This window comes from Geotrypetes seraphini, chromosome 11 (assembly GCF_902459505.1).
Source record: "Geotrypetes seraphini chromosome 11, aGeoSer1.1, whole genome shotgun sequence".
Taxonomy (NCBI): domain Eukaryota; kingdom Metazoa; phylum Chordata; class Amphibia; order Gymnophiona; family Dermophiidae; genus Geotrypetes; species Geotrypetes seraphini.
Window position 1 is genome coordinate 140586268 of NC_047094.1, and position 27549 is coordinate 140613816.

At 44.9% G+C, this 27549-nt stretch overlaps 1 protein-coding gene across 1 annotated transcript; it reads right to left on the bottom strand.

Annotated features, from left to right (window-relative positions):
- E2F1 (E2F transcription factor 1) lies at positions 1-27534 on the bottom strand. The gene is made up of 7 exons (XM_033914323.1): positions 26948-27534; positions 16140-16230; positions 14147-14366; positions 7068-7220; positions 5742-5856; positions 4834-5038; positions 1-3348 (listed from the first exon to the last, which is right to left on the bottom strand). The coding sequence occupies exons 1-7, from the start codon at positions 27176-27178 to the stop codon at positions 3092-3094; spliced, it is 1272 nt and encodes a 423-aa protein (XP_033770214.1). The 5' UTR covers positions 27179-27534; the 3' UTR covers positions 1-3091.
- Positions 27535-27549: the final 15 nt, after the last annotated feature.

A 27549-nucleotide genomic window follows, 5' to 3' on the forward strand; every position in this document is an offset into this window, starting at 1 on the left:
TGCAATACACATTCCCAGCCCACAAACATTCATATGCAAATGCACACAGCTGGCAGCTTTTGGAAAGAGAAACTTTAATTGTTCATTAAAAAATTGCACTCACATTTGTTTTCAAATAGGAAAAAGTTGTTTCAAAATTCCCCTTCTAAAACTTTCCCCAAACACACAAAATGGGGGGGGGGGGAGGAAGGGCCCATAAAATAATGCTTGAAGTTTTGGAAATAAGAGCAAATTTCACATCCCACCAGTTCCTTGACTGCAGGCACCACTAAATCCTTTAATTGGACAATCAGCCCTTCCATCAAGGACATACTAAAATTTATTTTATAAATAAGTGCTTAACTACCAAAAAATACATAGCTATTTATATAGATATTAATACTTCTATATACAGACACACAAATCTTTAGCCCTGACTTTTCATTCTTTACTCATTACATCGTCTCTCTTACACTTTGAATCAATAAATTCAGCCAAAGAACCAAAAAATGTCTCTCATGCCCGTGAGGCCGCAGGATTACTCACCGTTGCTCTCCAACCATCCATAAACCACAAAGCAAAGCCACTTCAGTCAGATTTCAGGGCCAAAATTCAATTTATGTGAATGCAATCAATGAAACCCCCCCGATGTCATGGCTAGACAGGGATAGCACTTGCCTCCGGGGAAGACTGTCAAAGCCCAAAGGGTTGCATTCACAATATTCCATCTTTTAACTATATCATCCGTGTTGGAACAGCTACAATGTGGTTCACATAGGAAGGACAGACAGTTCTATGTCCTAAGAAGCCATGTATGGTCTGGCAGTTCGAGTTTCTTGGGATGTAACAAAGTAAGACCAGGTCTAGCTTTTCATGTTGTATTACCTGGTCAAGGGTAATCTTTAAAGCCATTTCTGTGGACAGAGGAGTCTTGAAAAGGGAAGTTTTTATACACATACACACACATATAAAACAGGCTCCCAGATCCAGCCTCAATTGCATGCAAATGCCAGTATACAAATTTACACCTACTCTTTAAAAAAAAAAAAAGAGCAAAAAGCTGAATATGTGCATCGATCCACACCACACACAAACTCACCTTCCTCTACCCAAATTACATCCCCAGGAAGTAGCCCTGTTTTATACATACGTACAAGACCTCACACAATTTTGTACAAACCCATTTCTGCATATAAAGTGGGCTTCACTCCCAAAAAACAGCTGTAGAAAATGTTCCTCAAGAGGGTAATTTTTTTTTTTTTTGTAAGGTCACCTAGGTTGAGAGGCAAAGAAGGCACCTATGTTAATCCTGGTTTATAAAGGCACATAGGCAGCTTAAAATCCCCATGGAAAAGCAGTTGAAACTTCGGCTGAAATACAAGTGCGGGGAGGTACAGACTTCATGACTTTGGCAATTCTCCCTTAGGTCACACTTTACTCACCTGCTTGTCATAATGCACAAGCCTTTACACGTGTGTTTAAATTTACCCCCATATAGGTAACATTAGGTTAATAGGTGCATTGTCTGTAGGTAGAGAAAGGCCAGGAGGGGAATAAGGTGCTTAGCTTTGGCCAGAAAAAGGAGGTGTACAATCGAACCCAAGTAGTTGTCCCAGTCTGCTCTGCTTTGTAAAAAGTACTTTCAGCATAGGAAAATCACCTATAAACATATTTTAAAAATATAAATAGCCTTTTAGGTTTTGTCAATGGGCAGTTTGTGAAATATGGGTGTAAGAAGTTGAAACGGAGAATGTGGAAGGGCTTCCAGCAGGAATTAAAGAAAATTAACAGATAACATCTATATTAAGGAGATCAAAAGAAACACACCGATTCAGTCCCACTGTTATCCCTCGGCAGTTCTACTTCTCTTGTCAACTGGACTCAGGGTTCTCAATTCGGTCCTCGGATTTTCAGGATCTCCTCAATGAGATAGATTTGCGTACAAGGGAAAGAGTACACATGCAGGTTTCTCTAGGGATATCCTGAAAACCGGACTGCCTTATCTTAGGAGTATTTCTTGGTAGGGTTTAGTTTTTGTGCTAAGCATTAGTCTTCTGCCATCCTTACATTGGAAATGGCTGGCAGACTAAGACGATGCTTGCTCTCTGCTTCTGCAACCTGCCTTGTGATTGGATTATCTGTTCATTTTTGTCATTGGTGGACAATAAAGGCAGCTGGTGCACAAGAGAGATTTTTTCCCCAAGTCACAGTAGATAAACGTTGTACATTTGCTTTGTGCACGTGTACCTACATATTAAACACACATCCAATCAATCACAAAATAAAAATTGCATGAAAACAATGCATCTGTGCAAAACTCCTCAAAAAGCCCACAAAAATAGCCAAAACTGATTTAAAACTAAGACCAACCAAACTTTTGTTGGCCTTGCATGTCCCTAATTTCAGTCTCCTTTAGACCTGCAGGTTCACAGCGGAGCTTCGTTTGAAAATACTCCAGTGGATATACCACAGGTACAGAAATCCTTGCAAATCTATAACATTAGAAGAGAAAGCAAGAGGAGCAATTTCAAGATGAAATCACTGCTCAGACATTTGCTCTGTTACCCTAACTACTGATAAACATTTTTATTTGCACTGAGAGGGGTAAAACATATCTATTTGTATAAACAACATTGAAGTTTGTCCTCTTAAAATCCAAGATGGAACCAGAGTGTCAGAAGCCCTTCGGTGCAGAGAGAGTGTAGCCAATACACCGAAAGAATTCTCATAAAGGAGATTTAACGCCAAACAAGAGAGGAAAATCCCTGATGAGTGTCTCAGCCACTTCCTGGGAAGGAAAGATATTAATTCGCCTTGTTCTGGGGCTCTGATGGTTGATGAGCCAGCTGCTTTATAATACTACTGTCATGATACAGAGGGCTGAGGCCTTCGTCACCCTGAGTGATTTTAAATTGCGTCCCTTCAGCATATATTTTTTCAGCCCTGCAACATGGCTGGAGTTGGACAGATTCTGTTCTGTAATCTTTTGCTGGTCTGACCTTAGCCCTAATGCAGACTTCAAAACACCTAAATTATTCCCTGACTTCGATACACCTCCCAGTACAGAAGGATGCTGGTCTCAGCTGTCTGGTCCTCTTTAGCAGCTTCTCCATCAGAAATCCAAAGGCCCTGTGGTTAAATCCCCAAAATCACAGTCAAAAAGTTCACTGACGCCTTCATCTTCCTCTAGGCCAAAGTGGTATCCTTGGCTCTGTGGTGGGGACAGGTTGATAAACTCATCAGACAGAAGGCAGGAGAGTTCGTCTCGGGATTGCTGCAGTAAAGTGTCCGCGGAAGTCAGGGGCGACAGTTCTACTTCACTGGCAGTACAATGCAAGGGCCCGAGGCTCGGCCCTGACAGCAAGGGCTCTGCAGACACAAGGAAAAGTAAGGCAAAGTTAGACACTGCCTTCAGATGCTCGGAATCAACACAAAAGATGGTCTCTCTAAACTAAACCTTAAGTTTATATACCGTATCCTCTCCATAAAGATAGAGCTTGGTTTATATTCTGACTTTACCAACTGCTGCACAGAGGTTCTCAATCTTGAATGTTACATGTATCAGAAATGTGTTTTCCTAACTCCTATCGCTGGACATCCAATGGAACCGCAGGTCTCAAGCTAGAAATGTTACAGGAAGGAGGTTCCCCCTCTCCCAGTTGATCTCCAGGCCTCTCTATGGCCAACAGGAGCAAATCGCGCTCATCTTTCTCTCTGCCCTCCATGAGGCTAGCGTCAATCATGTAGTTTGAATTGCAGCTCTGGCAGGTTCACAAGACCGAAGAAACCAGTGAAGCAAATTCATGTATGTGTGCTCTCCCTCTGCTAACCAAGACAGAGCTGTATTCATGTGTCCATGTCTGTGTTTGGGGGGGGGGGGGGGGGGAGGTGAGGCAGAGCTATAGGAATAAAGTCCAGAGTAAGCAAGTCCTTGTATTGGAAAGATGCGAGTAAGAAAGAAATGGGGAGTCAAATTTTTCTGCTTTGTCTTTTTTTTTTGAGAGAGATTATACTAAAATTAAGGACACCCCAACATTTTTCAATCTTGTATTTGTTAATTTTTAAAACTAATGTTGAGCAAACATCATTAGAAGCGTATGATTTATTTTAAAGGGTGCACTCTTTCTTGAGGAGAATGAACCCTTGTTTTGAAAAGTGCGCATTTATCAGCAAACCATCCCTCGCTAAGATAAGGCTCCTGTGAATCACCTTGTGATCGGCTCAATTAACATAGCACAGAGATTCATCAATATGTTGTAAGTGAGGAGGAAGACTAGGAAGACAGTCATCAGCACGATTTCAAGATATAACATTTAAAACCTGGTAAGCTAGATGAAAAATATTCTTAAAATTAATCATTATGATGCTGGATGGTAGCTCAGTGCCATGCAAGAACCTAGTTAAGATTCCAAGGTCTGCTCTTCTGGTCCTCGAGCCAGTGATCAGAGACCTAGATGGAAGAGTTCCAGTCACAGCACAATGGCTGGCTTAGGATTCTCGACTGCAGGGTTCTAGTCCACAGCCTCCAGTGGAGGCCTTTTGCTGCAGTGAGCTGTGAAGAGAAATTCACAGGTAGGTGTGAATGAAGAACTACTTGCATTTGAACAGGAAGTCCAAAGAGGCTACAGAGATCTGCAAGCACCTCATTCCATCGCCAATCAATTTCTATTGTGATCAAAATACATTATTACTATTTCCTTACTAAGCATTTTGGTTACAACACAAATTGTGCATTAATGGCCAGGCCAGCTTCATTCAACATACAAGAAACATGTCTTGTCGAGGACAGGAATCCTCACAGCCCACACAGACCCCTGTTCCCTCTTGAGAAAGATCTTCACACTCTATAACCACCTTGTAGACTTGTCAGTAAAGGCAGGCTCATGTCCTGTGTGGAATCCAGCATCGCAGACGTTTCTTCCCGACACGTAGCCAATATCGACTCCTCAGTGGTTTCTTTGGAAGGAGTCTTCACGGGGCTGCAAACTCCAGGTACATCTTCAGGGCACAGGAACACATCGATGGCCCCTCTAGTACTTTTCAGCTTAATCTGGAAAGCCTGAAAAACAAATCAGAGAGAACATTAGGCAAAACTTTTTTTAATTCAATAAAATTTAAACACAATTCTGATCACAAAAGTCAGTCAAAATGACATTAAATCCACAAACATCTCAATCTAAAATACTAACTGAGGAGTTGGAGATAACAGGAAATATCTAAAGGAAACGAGAATGAATGCCAAATTACTAGCCTATAAAATTCTTGTGGACCTAGACATAAGCAAAATCCCCTTCTAAATAATATCCTAATCTATAGCCAGGCATGCATTAATACCAAACTTTTCCAAATGAGCAGGATCCATGACCTCACTAAACATTTGCATCGAATTTGAAGGAAAAATGCAGCTCCCAAAGAGAGCTCTTTCAATTTCTAACTGCAGGAATGCTTTAGGATGGGCTCATGTAGTCTCAGCCATATCATGGCAATGTGGACACACTAATCACAAGAAGGGCACATTGTCTTCTTACAATAAGCTTTTATAACCATAAATGTATCTTGTTCAGTAAAGAAAGAAACCAGGAGAGTAGATCTGATCCCTAAATTATCTTGTGGAGATTCAAGAAACTAAGCCCGATTGAAAGGATTTTGCTCCCTCTTACCCATCGCCACACCAGCAGCTCTTACCCTAACATTTTATAAAGACAAATAATCAATATCTGTTTGATATTTGGCTCCAAACAGCAGATTCCAATTTCATGTACCTCTGCTGGATCCGAGACCTGCAGCTGCGTCTCAGGTGGAGCCTTCATCACCATCAGCATCTGCTCTTTGGCGTCCATAACACTGCGAAGGTCTTGACAGCTCACATAGGCAAAGGTGTGCTTAGTTAAGGAGCCTTCTCTGTCCACTATTCATTGGCAAAGACTAATACGTTGTCTGCTCACTCTGTCCAATTCAGTCCACATTAGGGAGCCAACCTACAATTTCTAAATTTTGCTCCTCTCTCGTACAGCCAACAGTAGGAAGCTATGAAGTACAGCCTCACTTCTGTGCCTATCTAGCTCCTGTAAGGATGTATCATGATTACCTGTTAGTATTTTAAAACTCCCCTCCATATGTAGCTCCTGGACACTACAGATGCTGACCTGGGAGCACACAATGTCCCTCCATCCTATCTCAGCTGAATCCATAATGGCTTCCTCACTAGTTTGTAGCTTTTCAAGACTTCACACAATTATACTGGAAGACTGCTAATCTACTTTCCACTTCTCGCTCTCCAGTCTTCCTCCTCTCACCCCATAACTTTCCCATTTCTCTTGATCCTGCCCCTCTGCCTCCTGCTCCCTTCTTGCTCTCATTCTCTATTGCCTCACTTCTTCCCTATGTACTCACCCTCATCTCCTTAATAATGCCCCATGGCCTCTCCCATTTGGTTCCACAGTCTCCCCCCATCCAAAAAGCAGCAGGAGACATGACTAAATAAGCCTCAACATTGCTCTTATTCTGATGGAAGTCACACTCCCTCCCTCAGGTGGCAGCAGCATGGGGCACTTATTTTGATTTCAGCTCCTGTGCACACTGGAAGTGAAGGCGCATGGCTCACAAGTAGGGGATTTTGTGGCCATGCTTCCTGTTGCTCTGCTTGCACCAGCCCCGTGACACCTCCCAGCGCTGTACATTTTGACATTTATAGATGGTCCCTGCTTGGAAGAGCTTACAATCTAACTTGGACAGACATGACATGTAGGGCTGGGGGATGCAGAACCCAAGATGAAAGGAGTTAGGAGTCTAAAGCAATTTCAAAGAGGTGGGCTTTTAACTGGGCCTTGAACACTGCCAGAGGCGGAGTCTGCCAATGGGATTCAGGCTGCTTGTTCCAAGCATACGGTGCATGGTAGAAGGGACGGACACAGATAGGAGGGACTTACCAACTGAGCGAAGCTCACGGGGGGGGAGGGAGGAATAATACGGGGAGATAAGTGGAGAGACAGTGCAGAGCAACTGAGGCAAGTCTGACCTTGAATGATAAATTTAAGGACAGATACCTACACAGAGAGCACTTAACACCGTCATTCAGAAAAGGATATTGCTGGTTCTCAGAGTCCTCGGTGAGAAGCTTCAGCTGGATAGTGCACATCTGGATCAAGTCATCCAGCTGTTGCTCAGCCTCCTTGAGCTCATTGTTGTCCTTCACTAGCACCTGATGCTTGCTGCCGTTTTCAACAGTGGAGCTACTGCCCCTGAATGGTGAGACAAACACGGATGGTTAGAACTCAGAGGTACAACTTCACACTTCGGAGAGAATGGTGGCACACCAAACTGAATCAGATGTTTAGCCCATAGGATAATAAAACAAATATCCAGTCACTAGGAAGAAAAGAACACCATTAAGTAATAGAAAAGTATATACCATTCACTCACAAGCACACAGAAAAAAAAAAGGTGATATTCAAGACATCTATATGCTGGTAAAGTGTTTCAGATTTAAGCAACAGATTCTCCAAAAGCCAATTAGGAAAAAAAAAGTAGTTTTTTTGCTGAGTTACTACCCAATGGGCCTTGGATCGGTGAGGAATTGCCATACAAAAATCTGCCAAGGATTGCAACACATGGCGTGGAACATAAATGAGGGCCCTGATCCCTGTGGTATCTGTTATCAGTTGCCCAACAGGAGACAGGACTCCCACTATTAAACTATGACTGCTAAGGCAGAGAATAGGACTCAGCCTCGGAAAATGCACAGGCCAAATCACAAGCGAAAACTTAAGTCTCCATCGTGCTATGTCTGCTCTTCAAAGCAAACTAGGCATTCACTGGTAAATGGCAAACAATTGGCTTATCTGTAGACTTTTCTTTTTAAACTGCACTGTAAAGAAAACCTGAAAGTTCATCAAAGTCTTACATCTAAGAAGAAGGAAAAAGCCTCAAATGGCCCGTCAGGCAACCACAACTCTATGCTCTTAGGTAGGTGGGTTACAACTGAAGTGAATAAGTAAAGAAAATCCATCTTAAACCAGAAAGAAGAAATTAGCTTCTTACCTGTTAATTTTCTCTTTTAGTCTCTCCAGACAGGCACAGAAACTGATAGGTTTCCCTTACCTCCGATGGAGAGGAAACAGGACCGCCTGAAGGTAAGCCTTGCACAAGGCTAAAACAAAATCTGGGGAAAACCCCCCTGGCGGCACAGGACTCCCAGCAGAAACCTGCCCCTGTCTCTCCAATACAAGGGGAAGGCCACCTGAGGCTGCAGACAGATGGAGGAGCTTCCCGCCAAAACCTACCGTAAAAACTCCCCCGAGGCCTGCAGCAGCAAAGAGGCCTGAACCGCCCCAGCCGCTAAAGCAGGCAGCAGCGGTAAGGGAGTCCCCAGCACTATTGGCAGTAAGGGAAACCTATCAGTTTCTGTGTTGGTCTGGAGAGACGATAAAGAAGAGTTCATTCTTACAACAGCTAAAAGTAAACTTGGATGAAACTTATCAGAAAGAAGTTAATCAGAGCTTTCCTGACTGATCTTTGTAGGACTGGATGCAGATGGTGAGCTACTGACCGATTATTATCCTGTTTTCATCCGGCTCCACATGGACAGGCCCTTGCTTATCTGACATACAAAGTTAATTGCTGCCAAATGGTTAACAGCATACCGACCACCTAACTCATTCCACACCCTCTTCATCTCTACCTGCAAATCCCAGCAGTATGTGCAAGCACAGGTCCAGTCCACAGTAGGCAGGAGAGACAGCAGCTGAACCCATGGCTGCCACAAACAGACCAGATGCGGTATAACCAGAGTGCGAACAGTTTCATTTCAAGCATACACCCCAAACAGCAGTTAAACGCGATTAACACACTCGGGCTATTTTGGTGTACTGGGCATTATTTTTAACTTTCTGGCGGTACAAATAAAAATGCCTATGACCCACACAGGGCCAGTCAGGCAATCTATTTCCTGAAAGCTGCAAGTGTGAAGTCATTTGTGGCCTGAAATCCCAAGGCCCTATCCTGCTCTGCACTCACAGCAACCAGGGCCTGCCGAAGGGTATCCTGGGTGAACCTTCAGCCATGCGTCTCTTCCCCACCCCCAATTCATCTACTTCCAAGGGATGGCCCTTAACTCTAAAGGCTTCCCTCAATCCGCCTTCCTACTATCCCTCCCTCAAGTTTGCTTCAGGAACCAAATTTAGCGCATATCTTAACAGGCCTAGAATGGACTCAAAGGAAGTACATTATCGATTACAGCACTGCTGTACTGGAAAAGCACTGGATCATGAGCCAAGAGAATTATGGGGAACAAAAAGGTCGTTACCTGGGACAGCCCTATTCTGACCAAATAATGTAAATGAAAGATGTGAGAAAACCAAACATACAGCTAGTGGTGAAAGAGAAAATCACTAGGACCATCCCTGGTCACAATGGATCTGTGAACTGAAGAGCTTCTCTCTTCTGCTCATCTAACTACCAGGAAATGCAGTCTAAGACCAAGAAAATGTGGCAGAAGGATACAGAAATATTTCCCCTTGTTTGAGTGCCAAGGTATTTTCAAGCCCATCTGGATAAGTTACCTATAACAGGTAAAAATCTCATGAACTCCAGGAAGAAGCTCCCTTCTGCACAAGGCAAGTTTTAGGGTGAGCGGTAGCAGTCAATTTCAGAGACCAAGATCATATTCCACATACCCTGGGGCTTAGGAGTGATGCACAAAACTAACCTATTTGGAGACACTGCCCCTGAATGAAATCTCTACTGAGTTGTGATTAGAGCCCAGTGTCCCACTGGGAACCACTGAATGTCTGTGAACACCAGGGCTGACAAATCCTGAATCTTGACGAACTGTGGGCGCATTTGTGGTTACTACTTTCTGTCCTGTTGCTCATGAACGAGTTACTTAGGTGCTTCTTCATCTTCTTGTTGGGGGTACGTTCCCGAGATCCCTGGTTCCTTTCATTACCTCCACCCCCCACCCCCTTATTTAATTGCCTACAGACATAATCTCTCAATTCTCCCCAAGGATCCTTTTTCCTGCCACAGAAAGATGCAGCCTATCATTACAGTACAAATTTTTGTTTTTCCATGCATTGCTCTAGCTTCCTTTATATACTGTACACAGCTTTCTTGGGTATAGGAACCCGACATCTATAGGCGATAGGAGGGAAGAGGTCGCAGGGTGATAAGTGCCTGAGAATCTCAACATAGCAAAACAATATGACAACCAAAGCCAGAAGGATGCAAGCTTACCCAAAGGGGTGAAGGATCAAGTGATAATGCCCTACTGCCCAACAGACTAGTAAGGCTCAATTTAGACTCCTGTGTTTAGTTTTGGAGATTGTATCTCGGCACAGACATAAAGAAGGTAATACTATAAAGAGGTGCCTATTTGGACCCTACTCTATAAAAGGGAAGCCTCTGTCCACTTCCCTTTATAGAATTCTAGCATAATTTAATATATGAGTGTGTGTGTTCAGTCCTCAGCACTTACCCCAGTCACAGAGCCAAAATGTGTGTGTAACTGATAGCAGCGAACTCCACCCACCTGCAAACTCTGCAGGATCAAAGAATGGTACATATATCTTCACACATGTATGAAGGACTGAAATACCAGCATTTACATGTGAAGATTCAGCTCCTTGAAGAATTACCTCCAGAGGTGTGAGTCAGTCCAAACACGGCAAGAGGTCTCCATCGGAAGAAATATGAAAAGAGAGCACAAGTTCTAAATATGTGCACTCTGGAGGACAGGAGGGAGAGAGAAGACAGAAGACAGACTTTTAAACATGGGGAAGGGATTACAGAACAAAGAAGCCTTTTTCCAAATGAGGGGGGAAGGTCTAGAATTAGAGATGAGGAAGCAGGATCAAAAGTAATCTCAAGAAATACTTCTTGACAGACGCCTCAATACTCTCCCAAAGGAGGTGGCAAGACCAGCAAGGTAACATAATAGGAACGGCAGATAAAAGACCTCATGGCCCATCCAGTCCTTCCAGTTTGTACTCCTCTCTATGAACATCATTTATGTTTTGAGAGGAAATACTCTATACTTTTAAATCCATCCTCAGTCTATCTCAAGCCTTTTTGAATTCAATCAACTCCAGGTATCCACCAACCTCTTGGTGAAAAAGTATTTCCTGATGGTGTGGAAAACATGAAGCGAAGCTTGAGGAATGGTCTGAAGTTTGACAGCTAAGATGTGCGAGGTCTGCCAATTAAGTTCAATAACTCATCCTAGAAAAAGTGCTACATATCTCATTGCTGAATTATCACTATGGTCACCTTTGAACCTTGGGAAACTATGCACCGAAGCCAACGCATAGTCCACCCTTCAAAACAATTTTGAAACTCTCTTTCTGGAATGGCCAAAGTTGTTGTTGCATTTCCCTTGATGTCCTGAATGCCATCAAAATATCTTCCTTTCAATATTCCCTTTATCTTCGGATAAAGAAAAAAGTAATTGGGGGCCAGATCAGGTGAGTAGGGAAGGTGTACCATTACAGTTATTTGTTTACTGGCTAAAAACAACCTCACGGACAGTGCCGCATGAGCTGGTGCATTGTTGTGATGGAAGAGCTATGAGGGACCATTTTTGCTCACACCTTTCTCATGCCAAGATTTTCCTGTTTCTCTATCAATGTTCACTTGGCCCGCAATGCTTCTCACAGTCAGCAGACAATTTTGACGCACAATTTGATTAATTTTCGCAATGTTTTTATCAGTTCTGCTTGTTACTGGCTGCCCTGCCTTCTCTTCATCAGTGATACTTTCTCTCCCCTCAGAAAAACGTTTAATCCATTTGTACACTGCTCTTTTCTTCATGGCATTATCCCCATAAGAACAGCCTTACTGGGTCAGACCAATGGTCCATCAAGCCCAGTAGCCCGTTCTCACGGTGGGCCAATCCAGGTCTAGTACCTGGCCAAAAATCCAAAGAGTAGCAACATCCCATGCAGAATCTCCAAAGAGTAGCAGCAACATCCCAGCTACGATCCAGGGCAAGCAGTGGCTTCCCCCATGTCTGTCTCAATAACAGACTATGGACTTTTCCTCCAGGAACTTGTTCAAAACGTTTCTTAAAACCAGCTACGCTATCCGCTCTTATCATAACCTCTGGCAACATGTTCCAGAGCTTAACTATTCTCTGAGTGAAGAAATATTTCCTCCTATTGGTTTCAAAAGTGTTTCAGGTTTCAAGTAACTTCATCGAGAGTCCCCTAGTCCTTATAATTTTTGACGGAGTGAAAAACTGATCCACTTGTACATGTTCTACTCCACTCACGATTTTGTAGATTTCAATCATTTCTCTCCTCAGCTGTCTCTTTTCCAGGCTGAGCCCTATCCTTTTTAGTCTTTCCTCATACGAGAGGAGTTCCATCCTCTTTATACCTTTTTTAGTGCTGCTATATCTTTCTTCAGATATGGAAACCAGAATTAAATGCAATACTCCAGGTGAGGTCTTTGATTTCACTTCCACTCTTGCCAAGTTTAATAAGAATTTAATGTTTGTTTTTTGCTCTAATTCAAGCTCCAACATTCTTGCAACGGCACACAAAAACATACAACAATAATGAACGCCACTCAGCAAGACAACGCCACATGTCGACACGAACACAGCTGTGAGACACTGATATACCAAAGTTATGAAACCTTACCGAGCTGCTTGTAATGCTTCCAACATAAGCGTACAGTGGCAAGTTCATGAACTCGTCAGACCTCATAATACTAAGAAATTCAAGGTCATGCATTTGGGCTGCAAAAGGAAACCTTATTTAGAATATTGTGTACAATTCTGGAGACCGCACCTTCAAAAAATAAACAGGATGGAGTCGATCAAGGGGAAGGCTACTAAAATGGTGCACTGTCTTCGTCATAAGGAGTATGGGGACAGACTTAAAAATCTCACTATGTATACTTTAGAGGAAAGGCAGGAGAGGGAAGATATGATAAGAGACATTTAAAAGCCTACATGGCGTAAATGTGCACAAGTCTAGTCTCTTTCATTTGAAAGGAAGCTCTGCCTTGAGAGGGCATAGGATGATGTTCAGAGGTGCTAAACTCAGGAGTAATCTAAGGAAATACTTTTTTTTTTTGTTTTTTTTACAAAAAAGGTGGTAGATGCGTGGAACAATCTTGTGGAAGAGATGGTGGAGACAGAGATTGTGTCTGAATTCAAGAAAGCATGGGACAGGCATGTGGGATCTCATAGGGAGAGGACGAGATAGTGAATGCTGTGGATGGGCAGACTGGATGGGTTTTTGGCTTCTGTCTGCCATCATGTTTCTATGTTTCTGATACTGCTTTTAAGTTTCCTTCAATACTGGAGTGTGATAAATCCAGCGGATCCCTAAAGGACAAGAAGATGGAAACCAAGAATGGGGTGCCTCAACTCAAATTAGCCGAGAAACGACTGATGTGTTTATCCTAAGAAATCAAGTGGAAAGCCTTCAAGTCCTCTATTTTCCTGCTGTCCAATTCTGATGCCAGCTGATATTAGATATAAAATGATAAATTTACCATTTTTAGGTTGTAAGTTTTTATTGTAAAGCTTCAGTCAAAGTTGGTCATTTTTACCAAGTTCTGGCTCCAGCCAAAATTGCTTCTGACTACTGCACAGCTGAGCAGACTGGATGTACCATATCGGCCTTCACTCGCTATCATTTACTATGTTATTGGGTTATGTTACAGGTCTACAAGTACATGTCCACATGAAGCAAGATGACAACTGTAATATCAATCCAACAAAAAATCTCAATGCAAGGCATATACAAGCGACTATATTAGAAAGTTTCTCTCAATCAGTAGACAATACTCATTTCTCAAGGAGCACACCTGACAACCAGGAACACTAGCAGTATCAATTCAAATAAATATGATGTGTATTATATATAGCCTCAGTGTGTGGTCATAAGCTACGAGGGCAAACCAACTGAAAGGTTGAAGCTCTACACTTACAAATGCTCCAAGTTTGCCCTATGATGCACACCATTATAGGATACATAGTGTGTGCAAATTAGTGTACAATGAGGTGAGTATATAATTAAAATGTGCTCCCTGTGAAATAATAGTCTGCTCCATTTGTCTCAATCCTCACAGCCAAATCTCCCAACGGCAGCACTCAAGCAGGAAGACCATTTGAACTCATGTGACCAACTAGCTTCCCTGGTCTGCGGCCCATACGCACAGCCACTGGATGTGGTTCTTGGATTTCTTGGTGATGAGCCGAATGCCCTCCAGGACGTTTGTGATGTCATAGATTCTCCTCTTCTGCACCTTCAGCACCTGTGCCGCCCAGTTCAGATCCACTACCCCATCTGGTGACTGGCTCAGCAGCTCCAGGAACCGCTTGGTGGTGAGATTCAAGGATGTTTCGTAGCGAGACTTCTCCCCAGGAGATTTCATGCCTGTGTACAGAAAAGCGGAAAGCTCAGCTGCAGAAGCTTAAAATATGAAGTAATGCAAGAGTTAGAAGGTGATGAACCTTAGGTGCTCAGTAACCAGAAATACATTTTGCTGATCAAGTCACAATAAATAGCAACTGGCGAGGTTAACGTTATCTGGTAATGACCCTACAAACATGTCCGTTGGCTCAATGACTCCAATTCAATTCCAAGGGCCAAGCAGGGCTGAAACAGCAGCAGAAAATTCTTCTTCACATGTGTAATTAAACTCTGGAATTCATTGCCAGCGAATGTGGTGAAATCAGTTAGCTTAGCAGGGTTTATAAAAGGTTTGGATAACTTCCTAAAGAGAAGTCCATAGGCCATTCTTGAGATGGCTTGGGGGAAGACACAGCTTATTCCTGGGATAAGCAGCATCAAATCTGTTTTACTCCTTGGGATCTACGGAAACAGGGTACTGGGCTTGATGGATCATCAGACTGTCCCAGGATGGCCACTCTTATGTTCTTAAGAGTCAGCTCCAGTCCTGGTTTTGCCTCACTGCATGGATCACTTTGTAATCCTGATTCACCCAGAAATTTCTGTGCCAAAAACAGAACCAGAACTCCGTACATACAACAAGGAAAAAGCAGGACTTGGCAACTCTGCCTGGTTGATCCATGATAAGGCAATATTTCTACTCTCAAGTTTCTCTTCCTGTTTCCTGTCATCAATTTCCCACCACTCCTTGCTTCCCCAACCCGTCTCTCTTTACGGCAGTAGAACTGGAGGAAGTGCTGCTCCTGCTTCCTCATCTCCCCCAGAAAGGGAATCAGTTGCCTCTGGCACACTTGAGGTGTAAAAGCGGCAGAACTCAGGACTACCTCTTGGCTACTGGGCCACCTGTAGTTCTGCTGCCCTCAGTTGCCCGACGTTCCCTGCCAGCTGCCACTACTAATCATTTCTATAGTGCTATTAAATTTACGCAGCGCTCCCGCCAGCCAATCATTAGCTACAAGTTGAGCGCAGCTACACTCTCCTCAACTAAGACCACCCAACAGGAAGCAAGAGACAGGAAATGTTGGAGGAGAAAAAGGACTAGAAGACAGAGAACCAGAATATGTCTCTTCCATCCAATAATCCCTGGTATCGGCAGTTCCAGCTCTGTTGCTCGACTTGGATCGTTGCATGAGATCACTTGCTCTATCCACATAAGTCACTGGTGCTGACATCTAGAACTGTGAGACATACAGCTAAGGATTTGGAGGTCTGTTAGCTTAAATTTAAGTTGGGATCTAGTGTGTCCAAGTCTAGCGTTTGTGAAAGGGTCTAATGGACAAGGAATCCAAAGTCAAACAGGCCACCCTGCAGCCCACACTACAAACCTGGTCTCATCCAATTTTGTAACCTGTGTTTCAAAAATGAATGCCGACCATCAGTAGTAATGGGAGAATGAATTCCCAGTGATTAGCTTTGAAGCATGCAGAATCTCTTCTACTACTATTCTGTCTGATGCTGTGAGATTCATAAAACAAGGGCTGAGAATGAGACCCAGGGCACTGTACATACAGGACTGTGGTGCATTTAGCAGCTGAGAGAGAGGAATGGCAACAGTGCTAGCTAGAAGTGTACACAGAGGCACTTCATTTCTATGGATCTCCTTGAGAGGAGGCTCTGGAATTTTCCTGGATTGCCAGCAAACCTGGCCTGAAGAATGACCACCAGTGTCCTTCACCTCTGCAGAGCCCAGTGTGCTATGGAAGTGGGATATGACTAGACAAGCCAAGAGTAATTTACCTTTCATGGAGTTCTTTGCTTTCCCCCGAGGCGTCTGGACACTCTCAGAAACATACTGATGATCAAGTTCCAAATCCAGCTTCCTCTTCACCTGCAAGAAAGAATGGACGTTCCTTAAAAATAAGCAAACATTCCAAAACAGATATTTGTAACCCAAAAGACCCACCGTCCTTCACCAACAGTGAAAAGACACACTATGGACCATAAACTAGGGGAAAGCACCTTTCTGCAGACGTTTCATTTGCCTTCTTGGACTCAGCACACTAATTTTAATTTTGCGTACCCCCTTTCCTCTGAAATACATCTCTCCCTTTCTCTGCGTACAGAGCTCTCCCCAAGTTCAAGGCAGAGCTTGAGATGCGCCTCTTTCAGCTGGTATTTTTGAGGGGATGTGGGTTAGGAGACTTTTCCCACGGCTCTGTCCTATATATAATGGCGTTCCTTTTGATTTTGTTAAGCTGCCTATACCACTGGTCATCATTAAACCTTCTCTGCCCCTAGTGGGCTGGCACAGGATTCCACGGTGCCATTTCAGTTGACCTGCATGTAGTGCTCTCGGTCAGAATTGGTTGTGCTCCATCTTGCATGGTACCTCCCAATACCACCGCCACACTTGGAGTGAAAAAATATCTGTGAAAAATCAGTTATCTGCTGAAACCGCCCAGAGGAAACTGCCGACTACATCTCAGAAAGAGGGAGCATATATGATAACTGCACACTGCTAGCAAGGCCCGGATAAACGCCTTATTTTGCACCACTGTGCCAATTTATGGTGATGCACATGCTAATTTCCTACTTCTGCTCTCTTCGCTTCATCTTCCATCACCCTCTGCTCTGCGCTTATGTCCTTTGAAAGTGCAATGAGCTATACAGGTCTCTCGCTCAGAACAGAAATCCCATCCGCCAGTTTCAAGACCTTCCAACCCTGTTTGTCTCTTTCTTTCAGTCTCTGTCCCAGTCCTCCACTCCTGTTGTTTATTGTAAACCAGATCGATACCTTACGTGTCTGTAAATAAATGAATCCATTAATTCGGTTTGCCCGCTATTCAGCATAGCGGCTTCTTTGGGCTGAGATTCGTGCTCTGGGTCGCACTTCATTCCCATTCAGCCCATTGTTCCCAACAAGTGAACTAGATGCAACACCCACACCTTGTCAGGTTGTCGTCTGGCTCTAAAACTGCTACGGAGAAATAAAACCTCAAATGCGCCGAGTCCTGCCATCAGGGGCCCTGCCACTTTTGCTATAGAAAGCAAGCAAAGATCACTGAAAGTCTTTTCTGCTATTTCGCACTGAAAATCAGCTTTCCTGTTTGGTTTTATCCTGCCCCATTAAAATACTTTGTCTGCTGGGTGTTACCCACAGTAACTGGTAACTGGTTTGCTTTTCTGCCCCTCCTTATTGTACTCCAAACTTGGCAAAAACCCAGACACTACAGCCTCTGTGCAAACTGCCCCAGGTGGAAAGTGTTTTGCAGGAATGATAGAATTGAGCAGACTTCTGCAGGGGGAAAACTGAATCTGAAAAATCTGGCATCAAAAGCCACACATTTGCTCCATTTTTTTTTGTACTTTTGACTCACAATGAGTAGTTTGGGGGCATCTGAATCAGAGGGGTCCAAGGGCCAGAAAGAGTGCAAAATCTAGTTTACACCCATAGACTAAGAATTAAAGAACTCCGTTCGTCAAGTCCCTCCTATCTGTACCCTTCTCCTCCACAGCCCAACGCGACTCCGTCCCTTCTTTCTTGCAGCGCTGTATGCCTGAAGCAATATGTCATGCTCTGTCTCTAGCAATATTCAAATCCAAGCTAAAAGCCCACTTTTTTTTGAAGTTGCTTTCAACTCTTAACTCACTCTCAGATACCTACACCCATTGAATCATTCTTCTGCCAGAAACTCCCCCCCAACTCTGAGATGTCTTGTCTCTCGTGCAAATTAGACTATTATCTTCTGAGCAGGGACCATCTATTGAATGTTAAAATGTGTAGCACTGCATACGCCTTTCAGCTCTATAGAAATGATAAATAGTAGTAGCAGTAGTAAAGAAACTAGGAGGTGGGTAAACAAAACAGGAACATAGCAGAGGATATGCTGTTCATATTGTTGCTAGGAGAAAAAAAATGAGCCAACAGCCCTACATACTGCTGAAGGACCATCACCCCAATTCCCACCTAAGACCAAACTAGCCAAAATGCTACAAATGAAAAGCTGTCTTCCCTCTCCAGCCAACGACACTGAAGCAGGTTCCAATAATAAAGGATGTGGTTACCTGTAAATTAACTTGGGCTCTCAGCCAAACCCAACATTCCCAGTCAAACAGTCACGAATGAGATTAAAATGAACTGGCTATGAGGATAAATCAGCAATCCAAAGCCAATTCTGGATTTCATGATCAACTCACGCTGCATTAATGGACCTTCTTGGTCACGGTTGAAACTGCAGCATAGGGGAATTACTTCTACTACCTTTGCAAATGTTACCTTTCTAGAATTCAGCCTTAAGAGGAGACCCTCCCTCAACACACCCCTCCGGCCCTTGGCCAGTGAAGGGATTGGATTCCCGGTAGTAGGCTCACATTCACACACTGTACAGTAAGTGTTTCCTGGCCCCTAGACAACTCACAATCTAAATTTATACTTAAGCCAATGGAGGGCTAAGTGACTTGGCCCAAGATCATAAGAAAATTTGTGGGATTTGAACCCTGGCCTCCCTGGACAGGCAGGTATTCCAGAGAAATTGGGAGAAAGGAACCCATGTCCTCAAAACAGAGGAAAACTGACTTTGTAAGCCAAAGAGTCAATGCACACAGTCCAGAGGTTGGATCAGTTCAGCAGCGGCAGCCACTGCACGAATCACACCCATGCCTCGAAAAAGCTTTAAATGTTATCCAACAGTCCATTCATAGCCAGCGTAAAAATTCCAAGATCGTCGAGATGTAATCGTAGGACTTTTTCTCTGTCAATGTTGTCGCTGCACAAGTGAAGACAAGACTTTTAAAAAAATAAAAGAAGATCATCCTTAGCAAATGAAGAGCTAATTCTTATCAAGCGTAACTAAAGAAACATGCCTGGACTACTGCAAAAATCTGCTTATTCAAAAACGAAGTATCATGCAAGTAAACACCCAAAATATGTACCAAAACATGGCCTCTTCTCCCTTGAAAAGAGGAGACTGAGAGGGGACATGATCGAAACATTCAAGATATTGAAGGGAATTGACTTAGTAGAGAAAGAGAGATTGTTCACCCTCTCCAAGATGAAGAGAACAAGAGGGCACTCGCTAAAGTTAGAAGGGAAAAGATTCCGTACAAATGTAAGGAAGTTCTTCTTCACCCAGAGAGTGGTAGAAATCTGGAACGTTCTTCTGGAGGCTGTTATAGGGGAAAACACCCTTCAGGGATTCAAGACAAGGTTGGATAAGTTCCTGCTAGACCAGAACATACCCAGGTAAGGCTAAACTCAAATGTAGCCACTTTCAAAAGGGACATCCATTATTATAAGCTGAATCCCAAGTCCCACCTTTTGAGGACAGCTTAATGTACTCAGATTTCTCAGGATTAAATTGAGCCTATAATACACTATTTACGCAACCCTTCCAGACACAAATTAATATCTTGGAATTTGTCCTGAGACACATTTGCAAAAGGCACCAAAATCAGTACATCATCGGCATACATAAGAATAGCCTCACTGGATCAGACCAAAGGTCCATCAAGCCCAGTAGCCCTTTCTCACAATAACCAATGGCCAAAACCCAAGGTGTAGCAATACTCCATGCTACCGATCCAGGGCAAATAGTGGCTTCCCTCGTGTCTTTCTCAATAACAGATTATGGGCTTTTCCTCCAGGAACTTGTCCAAACTTTTCTTAAAACCAGCTACGCTATCCCCTCTTACCACAACCTCTGGCAATGCGTTCCAGAGCTTAACTATTCTCCGAGTGAAAAAACATTTCCTCCTATTGGTTTTAAAAGTATTTCCCCGTCAGGATTTTGAAGACTTCAATCATACAGACGACATCTACGCTCAAACTACTCAAATTCAGCAATAACAGGATGCAGAAAGATATTAAATAAATTAAAGCTATGGAATGGCTGGAAATCTTGTAGCACACAAATGAGTGGTGAAAGGAGAGGAGATGGACTCATGGAGGGTGTGGTAGCTTTCTACTGCAGAAGGGAGATGATGTGCGAGTGACTGACTGGGTTGAAGCGAGGTTGGTAAGTGAGAAACAAGGGCTGTGTTTTCGGAAATCAACAAAGTTTTGTTTGAAAATAAAGAAGCCAACTGCTCGTAGGGGCTGGATGGATTTAAGGCAGGTGATTGGTGACCTAAGAGAACGCAGTAACTCTAGGATAAGGATCTGGAAGTGAAGATCGAGAAGGTCAATAGCATTAACCGTCTTGGAGACTCCAAAAGATTATGTCACTGAGAAGGCATTCGTGTGCTTTATGGGCTGAGAACAGAAATTACAATCTGAATAAGGTAAAGCAAGTCATATTTCATTTAGCAGGGATCTTTCTAAAGGTACCATCAGAACCTGTATTCTTCAGTTTGTAGGTGATGCTCAAAAGATGGACATCATGTTATGACAGGGAGGGGTAAGAGGAAATGCTGAAAGTGGAGATTACGGTGGCTATTCAAAAGCCTCGGTTGGATGGATTTTCTGCCAAACTCTACAAATACTAGCAGCTCCTTTGACATTTTTTCAGCTTCTTGTTGAAAGGTGAGGTTCTGGATGAGTTAAACAGTACTTATAAGTAAGGGTGTGGTGCAGTGGTTAAAGCTATAGCCTCAGCACCCTGAGGTTCTGGTTTCAAACCCCTGCTGTTCCTTGTGACCCTGGGCAGACAGGGGAAAACGCTCAAGTACCCATGTAACAGCAGGGCACAATGAGACACTCTCCTGTACTTAAGTTGTCTTTGAACTGTCCAAAATGGTTTCCATTGTGAATGTTGGCTTGTAACCCATTCTGAGCTACTGGGAGGACGGGATAGAAATCTAAATAAATAAATATGGTGGTGTGGGCACGGGGTGGGGGAGGGGGGGGCCCACTTGTCCTAAAGGCAATAGATGCCAAAAAAGTGCTTAACAGGGTAGAGTGGTCTTTATGACTACAGGCCTGAGGAAAATGAGATTGGACAGAGGCCTAGTCAGAGAGCTCAGGTCAATGAGAGGTACCGTGAAATGTAGAACATAGCAAGGTTGATCTCTCTCACCTCTGCTATTCTCACTAGTGGTTGAATCACTTATAGTGCAAATACGTGATAGTATTACAGTATTACAAGATCTCTCTTTTGGCAGAAGACATTATGCTGACGGAGCAGTCAACATCAATCCCCCAGCGACATTACCGATGAAATGCCAGATTAGTTGCTTTTCAGGGTTAAAGGTTAAGCTCACTAAACAGAACACTGAAGTATGAGAGGAGGATAAGATTTCCCTTTAGAGACCAGGACAAGAATGGAGAACGGTAGGATAAAGAAACAGAAGAAATGGGAAAACAAAAGAAAGAAGAAAGATGATACAGTACTTCTTTTGTTTTCCCTTTCGTTATCCTACTGATCTCCGTTCCTGTCTTGCTCTTCCACCTCCTTGATTCTAGCTTTCAAAACATTCCACAAGATGACACCAAGCTACATGGCTTCAAAACTACAAATTTATGTCCCCAACTGATCACCGAAATCCCAAGCAGAAAAATGGCTAGCCAATCCACCCGGATGCTCATTGACATCTGAAACAGCCCGGAAACGCTCTTATTTCCATTTCATACCCAGATTATGGCACATCATCCCCCCCATCCGTCAGATCTTTAAACAGTCTATGGAACTTCAGGAAGGCCTTGAAACATAAGAACATAAGCAATGCTTCTGCTGGTCAGACCTTATGTCCATCGTGCCCAGCAGTCCGCTCACGCGGCGGCCCAACAGGTCCAGGACCTGTGCAGTAATCCTCTATCTATACCCCTCTATCCCCTTTTCCAGCAGGATATTGTCCAATCCTTTCTTGAACCCCAGTACCGTACTCTGCCCTATTACGCTCTCTGGAAGCGCATTCCAGGTGCCCTCTTTACAAACCCAGCTCCTTAGCTTAAATCTGCATCCCTGACTGACCCTTACAGTGGTCCACTGGTAAAAAATCCCACCATACTTCAATGACACACAAACCTACAAAGATATTTTACCTTGATAGGTAAGTCCATATGGAAAATGATGCAATTTAAACCACCATAGGCTATGTCTTTTCAGAAAATGCTGCAATTTTAAAACAACAAATGTCTAAGCCTATATTTCCAACAGGGCTGTGGAGTCGGAGTCGGAGGAAATTTCGGGTACCTGGAGTCGGAGTCTGAAGTACAAAAAACTGAGGAGTCGGAACATTTATCTACCGACTCCACAGCCCTGATTTCCAAATCTGTATGTTATCACTATACTGTAAAAGCTGAAATTCATACCTCTATGTACACCAAGTTTGTTTTTCCCACCAAAGTTTGTCCTGCTTATACTGTGAATGTACTCTTGTAAACCGTTCTGGACTCCTTTGGGAGGACGGGCTAAATAAATGAATAAAAAAATTAATCTTTCCTGCATCTCCTCTTCTACCTCTCTCTCCTTCCCACTCTTTTTCCTCTCCTATCCCTCCTTTCCCCAACTTCATCTACCCTCTTTATCTTGCTATACCCTCCTCAATCTCCCACTCCTTCCTCCTGAAACACCCTTCTATTCCATGCTCCTGGCACATACACATATACCAACGGGCACACTCTCTCCTTTTTTCTCGGGCATGCTTAGGAGCCCATTGGCAAGTGTCTTGTTTACACCCCCTCCTCTTCCCAATAAGGTCCTAACCCCAGCAACTCCTGCATTTCTCCCTCTATCTACAAGTTCATCTTCTCCTCTCCCACCCCCAGCAATATATTTTCTCCTACTTTTGTGTACAATTCTGGAAGTCGCACCTTCAAAAAGATATAAAAAGGATGGAGTTGGTCCAGAGGAAAGCTACTAAAATGGTGTGTGGTCTTTGTGATAAGGCATATGGGGACAGACTTAAAGATCTCAATCTGTATACTTTGGAGGAAAGCGGGAGAGGGGAGATATGATAGTCGTTTAAATACCTACATAATATAAATGTGCATGAGTCGAGTCTCTTTCATTTGAAAGGAAACTCTGGAATGAGAGAGCTTAGGAAGAAGTTAAGAGGTGATAGGCTCCGGAGTAATTTAAGAAAATACTTTTTTACGGAAAGGGTGGTAGATGTGTGGAACAGTCTCGTGGAAGAGGTGGTGAAAACAGAGCCTGTGTCTGAATTCAAGAGGGCCTGGGATAGGCACGTGGGATTTCTCGGAGAGAGGAAGAAAAAAATAACGGTTACTGCGGATGGGCAGCCTAGACGGGCCATTTGGCCTTTATCTGCTGTCATGTTTCTATTAGGCACGTGGGATCTCTCAGAGAGAGAAAGAGATCATGGTTACGGTGGATGGGCAGCCTGGACGGGCCATTTGGCCTTGATCTGCCGTCATGTTTCTATTAAGCATCTGGGATCTCTCAGAGAGAGAAAGAGATCATGGTTACTGCGGATGGGCAGCCTGGATGGGCCATTTGGTCTTCATCTGCCATCATGTTTCTATTAGGCACGTGGGATCTCTCAGAGAGAGAAAGAGATCATGGTGGATGGAAAGCCTGGACGGGCCATTTGGCCTTTATCTGCCGTCATGTTTCTATTAGGGACGTGGGATCTCTCAGAGAGAGAAAGAGATCATGGTAGATGGGCAGCCTAGACGGGCCATTTGGCCTTTATCTGCCGTCATGTTTCTATTAGGCACGTGGGATCTCTCGGAGAGAGAAGGAGATCATGGTGGATGGGCAGCCTGGACGGGCCATTTGGCCTTTATGTGCCGACATGTTTCTATTAGGCACCTGGGATCTCTCAGAGAGAGAAATAGATCATGGTTACTGCGGATGGGCAGCCTGGATGGGCCATTTGGCCTTCATGTTTCTATTAGGCACGTGGGATCTCTCAGAGAGAGAAAGAGATCATGGTGGATGGGCAGCCTGGACGGGCCATTTGGCCTTTATCTGCCGTCATGTTTCTATTAGGGACGTGGGATCTCTCAGAGAGAGAAAGAGATCATGGTAGATGGGCAGCCTGGACGGGCCATTTGGCCTTTATCTGCCGTCATGTTTCTATTAGGGATTTGGGATCTCTCAGAGAGAGAAAGAGATCATGGTAGATGGGCATCCTGGACGGGCCATTTGGCCTTGATCTGCTGTCATGTTTCTATTAAGCATCTGGGATCTCTCAGAGAGAGAAAGAGATCATGGTTATGGTGGATGGGCAGATTGGATGGGCCTTTTGGCCTTTATCTGCTGTCATGTTTCTATTAGGCACGTGGGATCTCTCAGAGAGAGAAAGAGATCATGGTTACGGTGGATGGGCAGCCTGGACGGGCCATTTGGCCTTTATCTGCCGTCATGTTTCTATTAGGCACGTGGAATCTCTCAGAGAGAGAAAGAGATCATGGTTACGGTGGATGGGCAGCCTGGACGGGCCATTTGGCCTTTATCTGCCGTCATGTTTCTATTAGGCACCTGGGATCTCTCAGAGAGAGAAAGAGATCATGGTTACGGTGGATGGGCAGACTGGATGGGCCATTTGGCCTTCATCTGCCATCATGTTTATATTAGACACGTGGGATCTCTCATTGAGAGAAAGAGATCATGGTCACTGCGGATGGGCAGATTGGATGGGCCATTTGGCCTTCATCTGCCATCATGTTTCTATTAGGCACGTGGGATCTCTCATTGAGAGAAAGAGATCATGGTCACTGCGGATGGGCAGATTGGATGGGCCATTTGGCCTTCATCTGCCATCATGTTTCTATTAGGCACGTGGGATCTCTCAGAGAGAGAAAGAGATCATGGTTACTGCGGATGGGCAGCCTGGATGGGCCATTTGGCCTTCATCTGCCATCATGTTTCTATTAGGCACGTGGGATCTCTCGGAGAGAGAAGGAGATCATGGTGGATGGGCAGCCTGGACGGGCCATTTGGCCTTCATCTGCCATCATGTTTCTATTAGGCACGTGGGATCTCTCATTGAGAGAAAGAGATCATGGTCACTGCGAATGGGCAGATTGGATGGGCCATTTGGCCTTCATCTGCCTATGTTTCTATTAGGCACGTGGGATCTCTCGGAGAGAGAAAGAGATCATGGTTACTGCGGATGGGCAACCTGGATGGGCCATTTGGCCTTCATCTGCCATCATGTTTCTATTAGGCATGTGGGATCTCTCAGAGAGAGAAAGAGATCATGGTGGATGGGCAGCCTGGACGGGCCATTTGGCCTTTATTTTTTTATTTTATTCTATTTATCAATAATAACCGCTTTCTTTAAAGCGTCCCTCTCCATTATGTTTTATCCTAACCCCACTATCTCCATTTTTCTTCTCAAATATGTAACTTCACCCTCCCTTCCCTTCTATCCTCACTGTCTAGTTCGTCTTGTAATGTTATTTGTATATACACAATACCTCTTTTTTTTAGTTTCTTTTAGTTTCTCTTTCTTTTAAATATATTGTTAACCGGCCAGATATTAACTTGATGGTTGGTATATCAAAATTAATAAAACTTGAAACTTTATCTGCCGTCATGTTTCTATTAGGGACGTGGGATCTCTCAGAGAGAGAAAGATCATGGTAGATGGGCAGCCTGGACGGGCCATTTGGCCTTTATCTGCCGTCATGTTTCTATTAGGGACGTGGGATCTCTCAGAGAGAGAAAGAGATCATAGTAGATGGGCAGCCTGGATGGGCCATTTGGCCTTCATCTATCGTCATATTTCTATTAGGGACGTGGGATCTCTCAGAGAGAGAAAGAGATCATGGTAGATGGGCAGCCTGGACGGGACATTTGGCCTTTATCTGCTGTCATGTTTCTATTAGGCACGTGGGATCTCTCAGAGAGAGAAAGAGATCATGGTTACGGTGGATGGGCAGCCTGGACGGGCCATTTGGCCTTGATCTGCCGTCATGTTTCTATTAAGCATCTGGGATCTCTCAGAGAGAGAAAGAGATCATGGTTACGGTGGATGGGCAGCCTGGATGGGCCATTTGGCCTTTATCTGCCATCATGTTTCTATTGGGCACCTGGGATCTCTCAGAGAGAGAAAGAGATCATGGTTACGGTGGATGGGCAGCCTGGATGGGCCATTTGGCCTTGATCTGCCGTCATGTTTCTATTAGGCACCTGGGATCTCTCAGAGAGAGAAAGAGATCATGGTTACGGTGGATGGGCAGCCTGGACGGCCATTTGGCCTTTATCTGCCGTCATGTTTCTATTAGGCACCTGGGATCTCTCAGAGAGAGAAAGAAATCATGGTTACGGTGGAAGGGCAGCCTGGACGGGCCATTTGGCCTTTATCTGCCGTCATGTTTCTATTAGGCACCTGGGATCTCTCAGAGAGAGAAAGAGATCACGGTTACGGTGGATGGGCAGCCTGGACGGGCCATTTGGCCTTGATCTGCTGTCATGTTTCTACCTCTAGCTCCTTTTTTCCCTACAGCCCAGTGTGTCTTGTTTTTCAAAGCACCCCCTTTGCTGGTGGCTCAGCACCCAGGAGAAGGGGCTACTGGGACCACTGGCAAGATGTTGGGCGTTCAAGGCATGAGCCGGTGATTTCTGGCTTCTGCACTGCCGAGAGGGCTCCCTCACTGCGCTACCTGGAGGCGACTTCTTGACCCCCCCCCCCCCCCCCCCCAGGTCTCTTTTCACTGTGGCGCGAAGGGGGCGAGCCAAGAGGCCAAGCGGCGCTACCGGCGGGCGTCCGGGGGCGGCGGCTCGCGGTCCTTCGGCCGGGCCCTGCGGGGTGGCGAAGAGCAGCAGCTCGGCCTGGCTCCCTTCGGCGGCCCCGGCTCCCTGGTCGGCGTCGGGGGTGGAGATGATGACGATCTGCTGCTCCACCAGGCTCAGGCTGCCGCCGGCCTCCCACAGGGCCTCCAGGTCTCGCAGCGACATGGCGGCGGGCGCCCTGGGCGTGAGCTGCATCCGCCGGGCCGACTGGCGCGCTCAGCCCCGGCTCCCCGGGCGACATGTCAGGGGTCGGGGCCCGCGCGCTCCGCGGCCGCCATGTCGCGGCCAACGCCGGGGCGGGGCCCCCACCGGCTGCGGCCTCGTCGCTTCTCTCAGCTGATGCGGCTCGGGCTCTTCTCTTTGCGCGCCAAATCCTTTTTGCCGCGAAGCAGGCACGAGCGGGCGAGCCGCGCTGCCATTGGCTGCGGGAGCGCGCAGGGCTCGGGCGGAAGCGGCCTCGCCATTGGTGGGCCGCTGGAGCGCGGCGCTCGCTCGACGACGGAGGGGAGGCGGCAGCCGCGCGAGGCGCTTTTCTGATTGGCCGCTCAGCGCAAGCTCGTGACAGA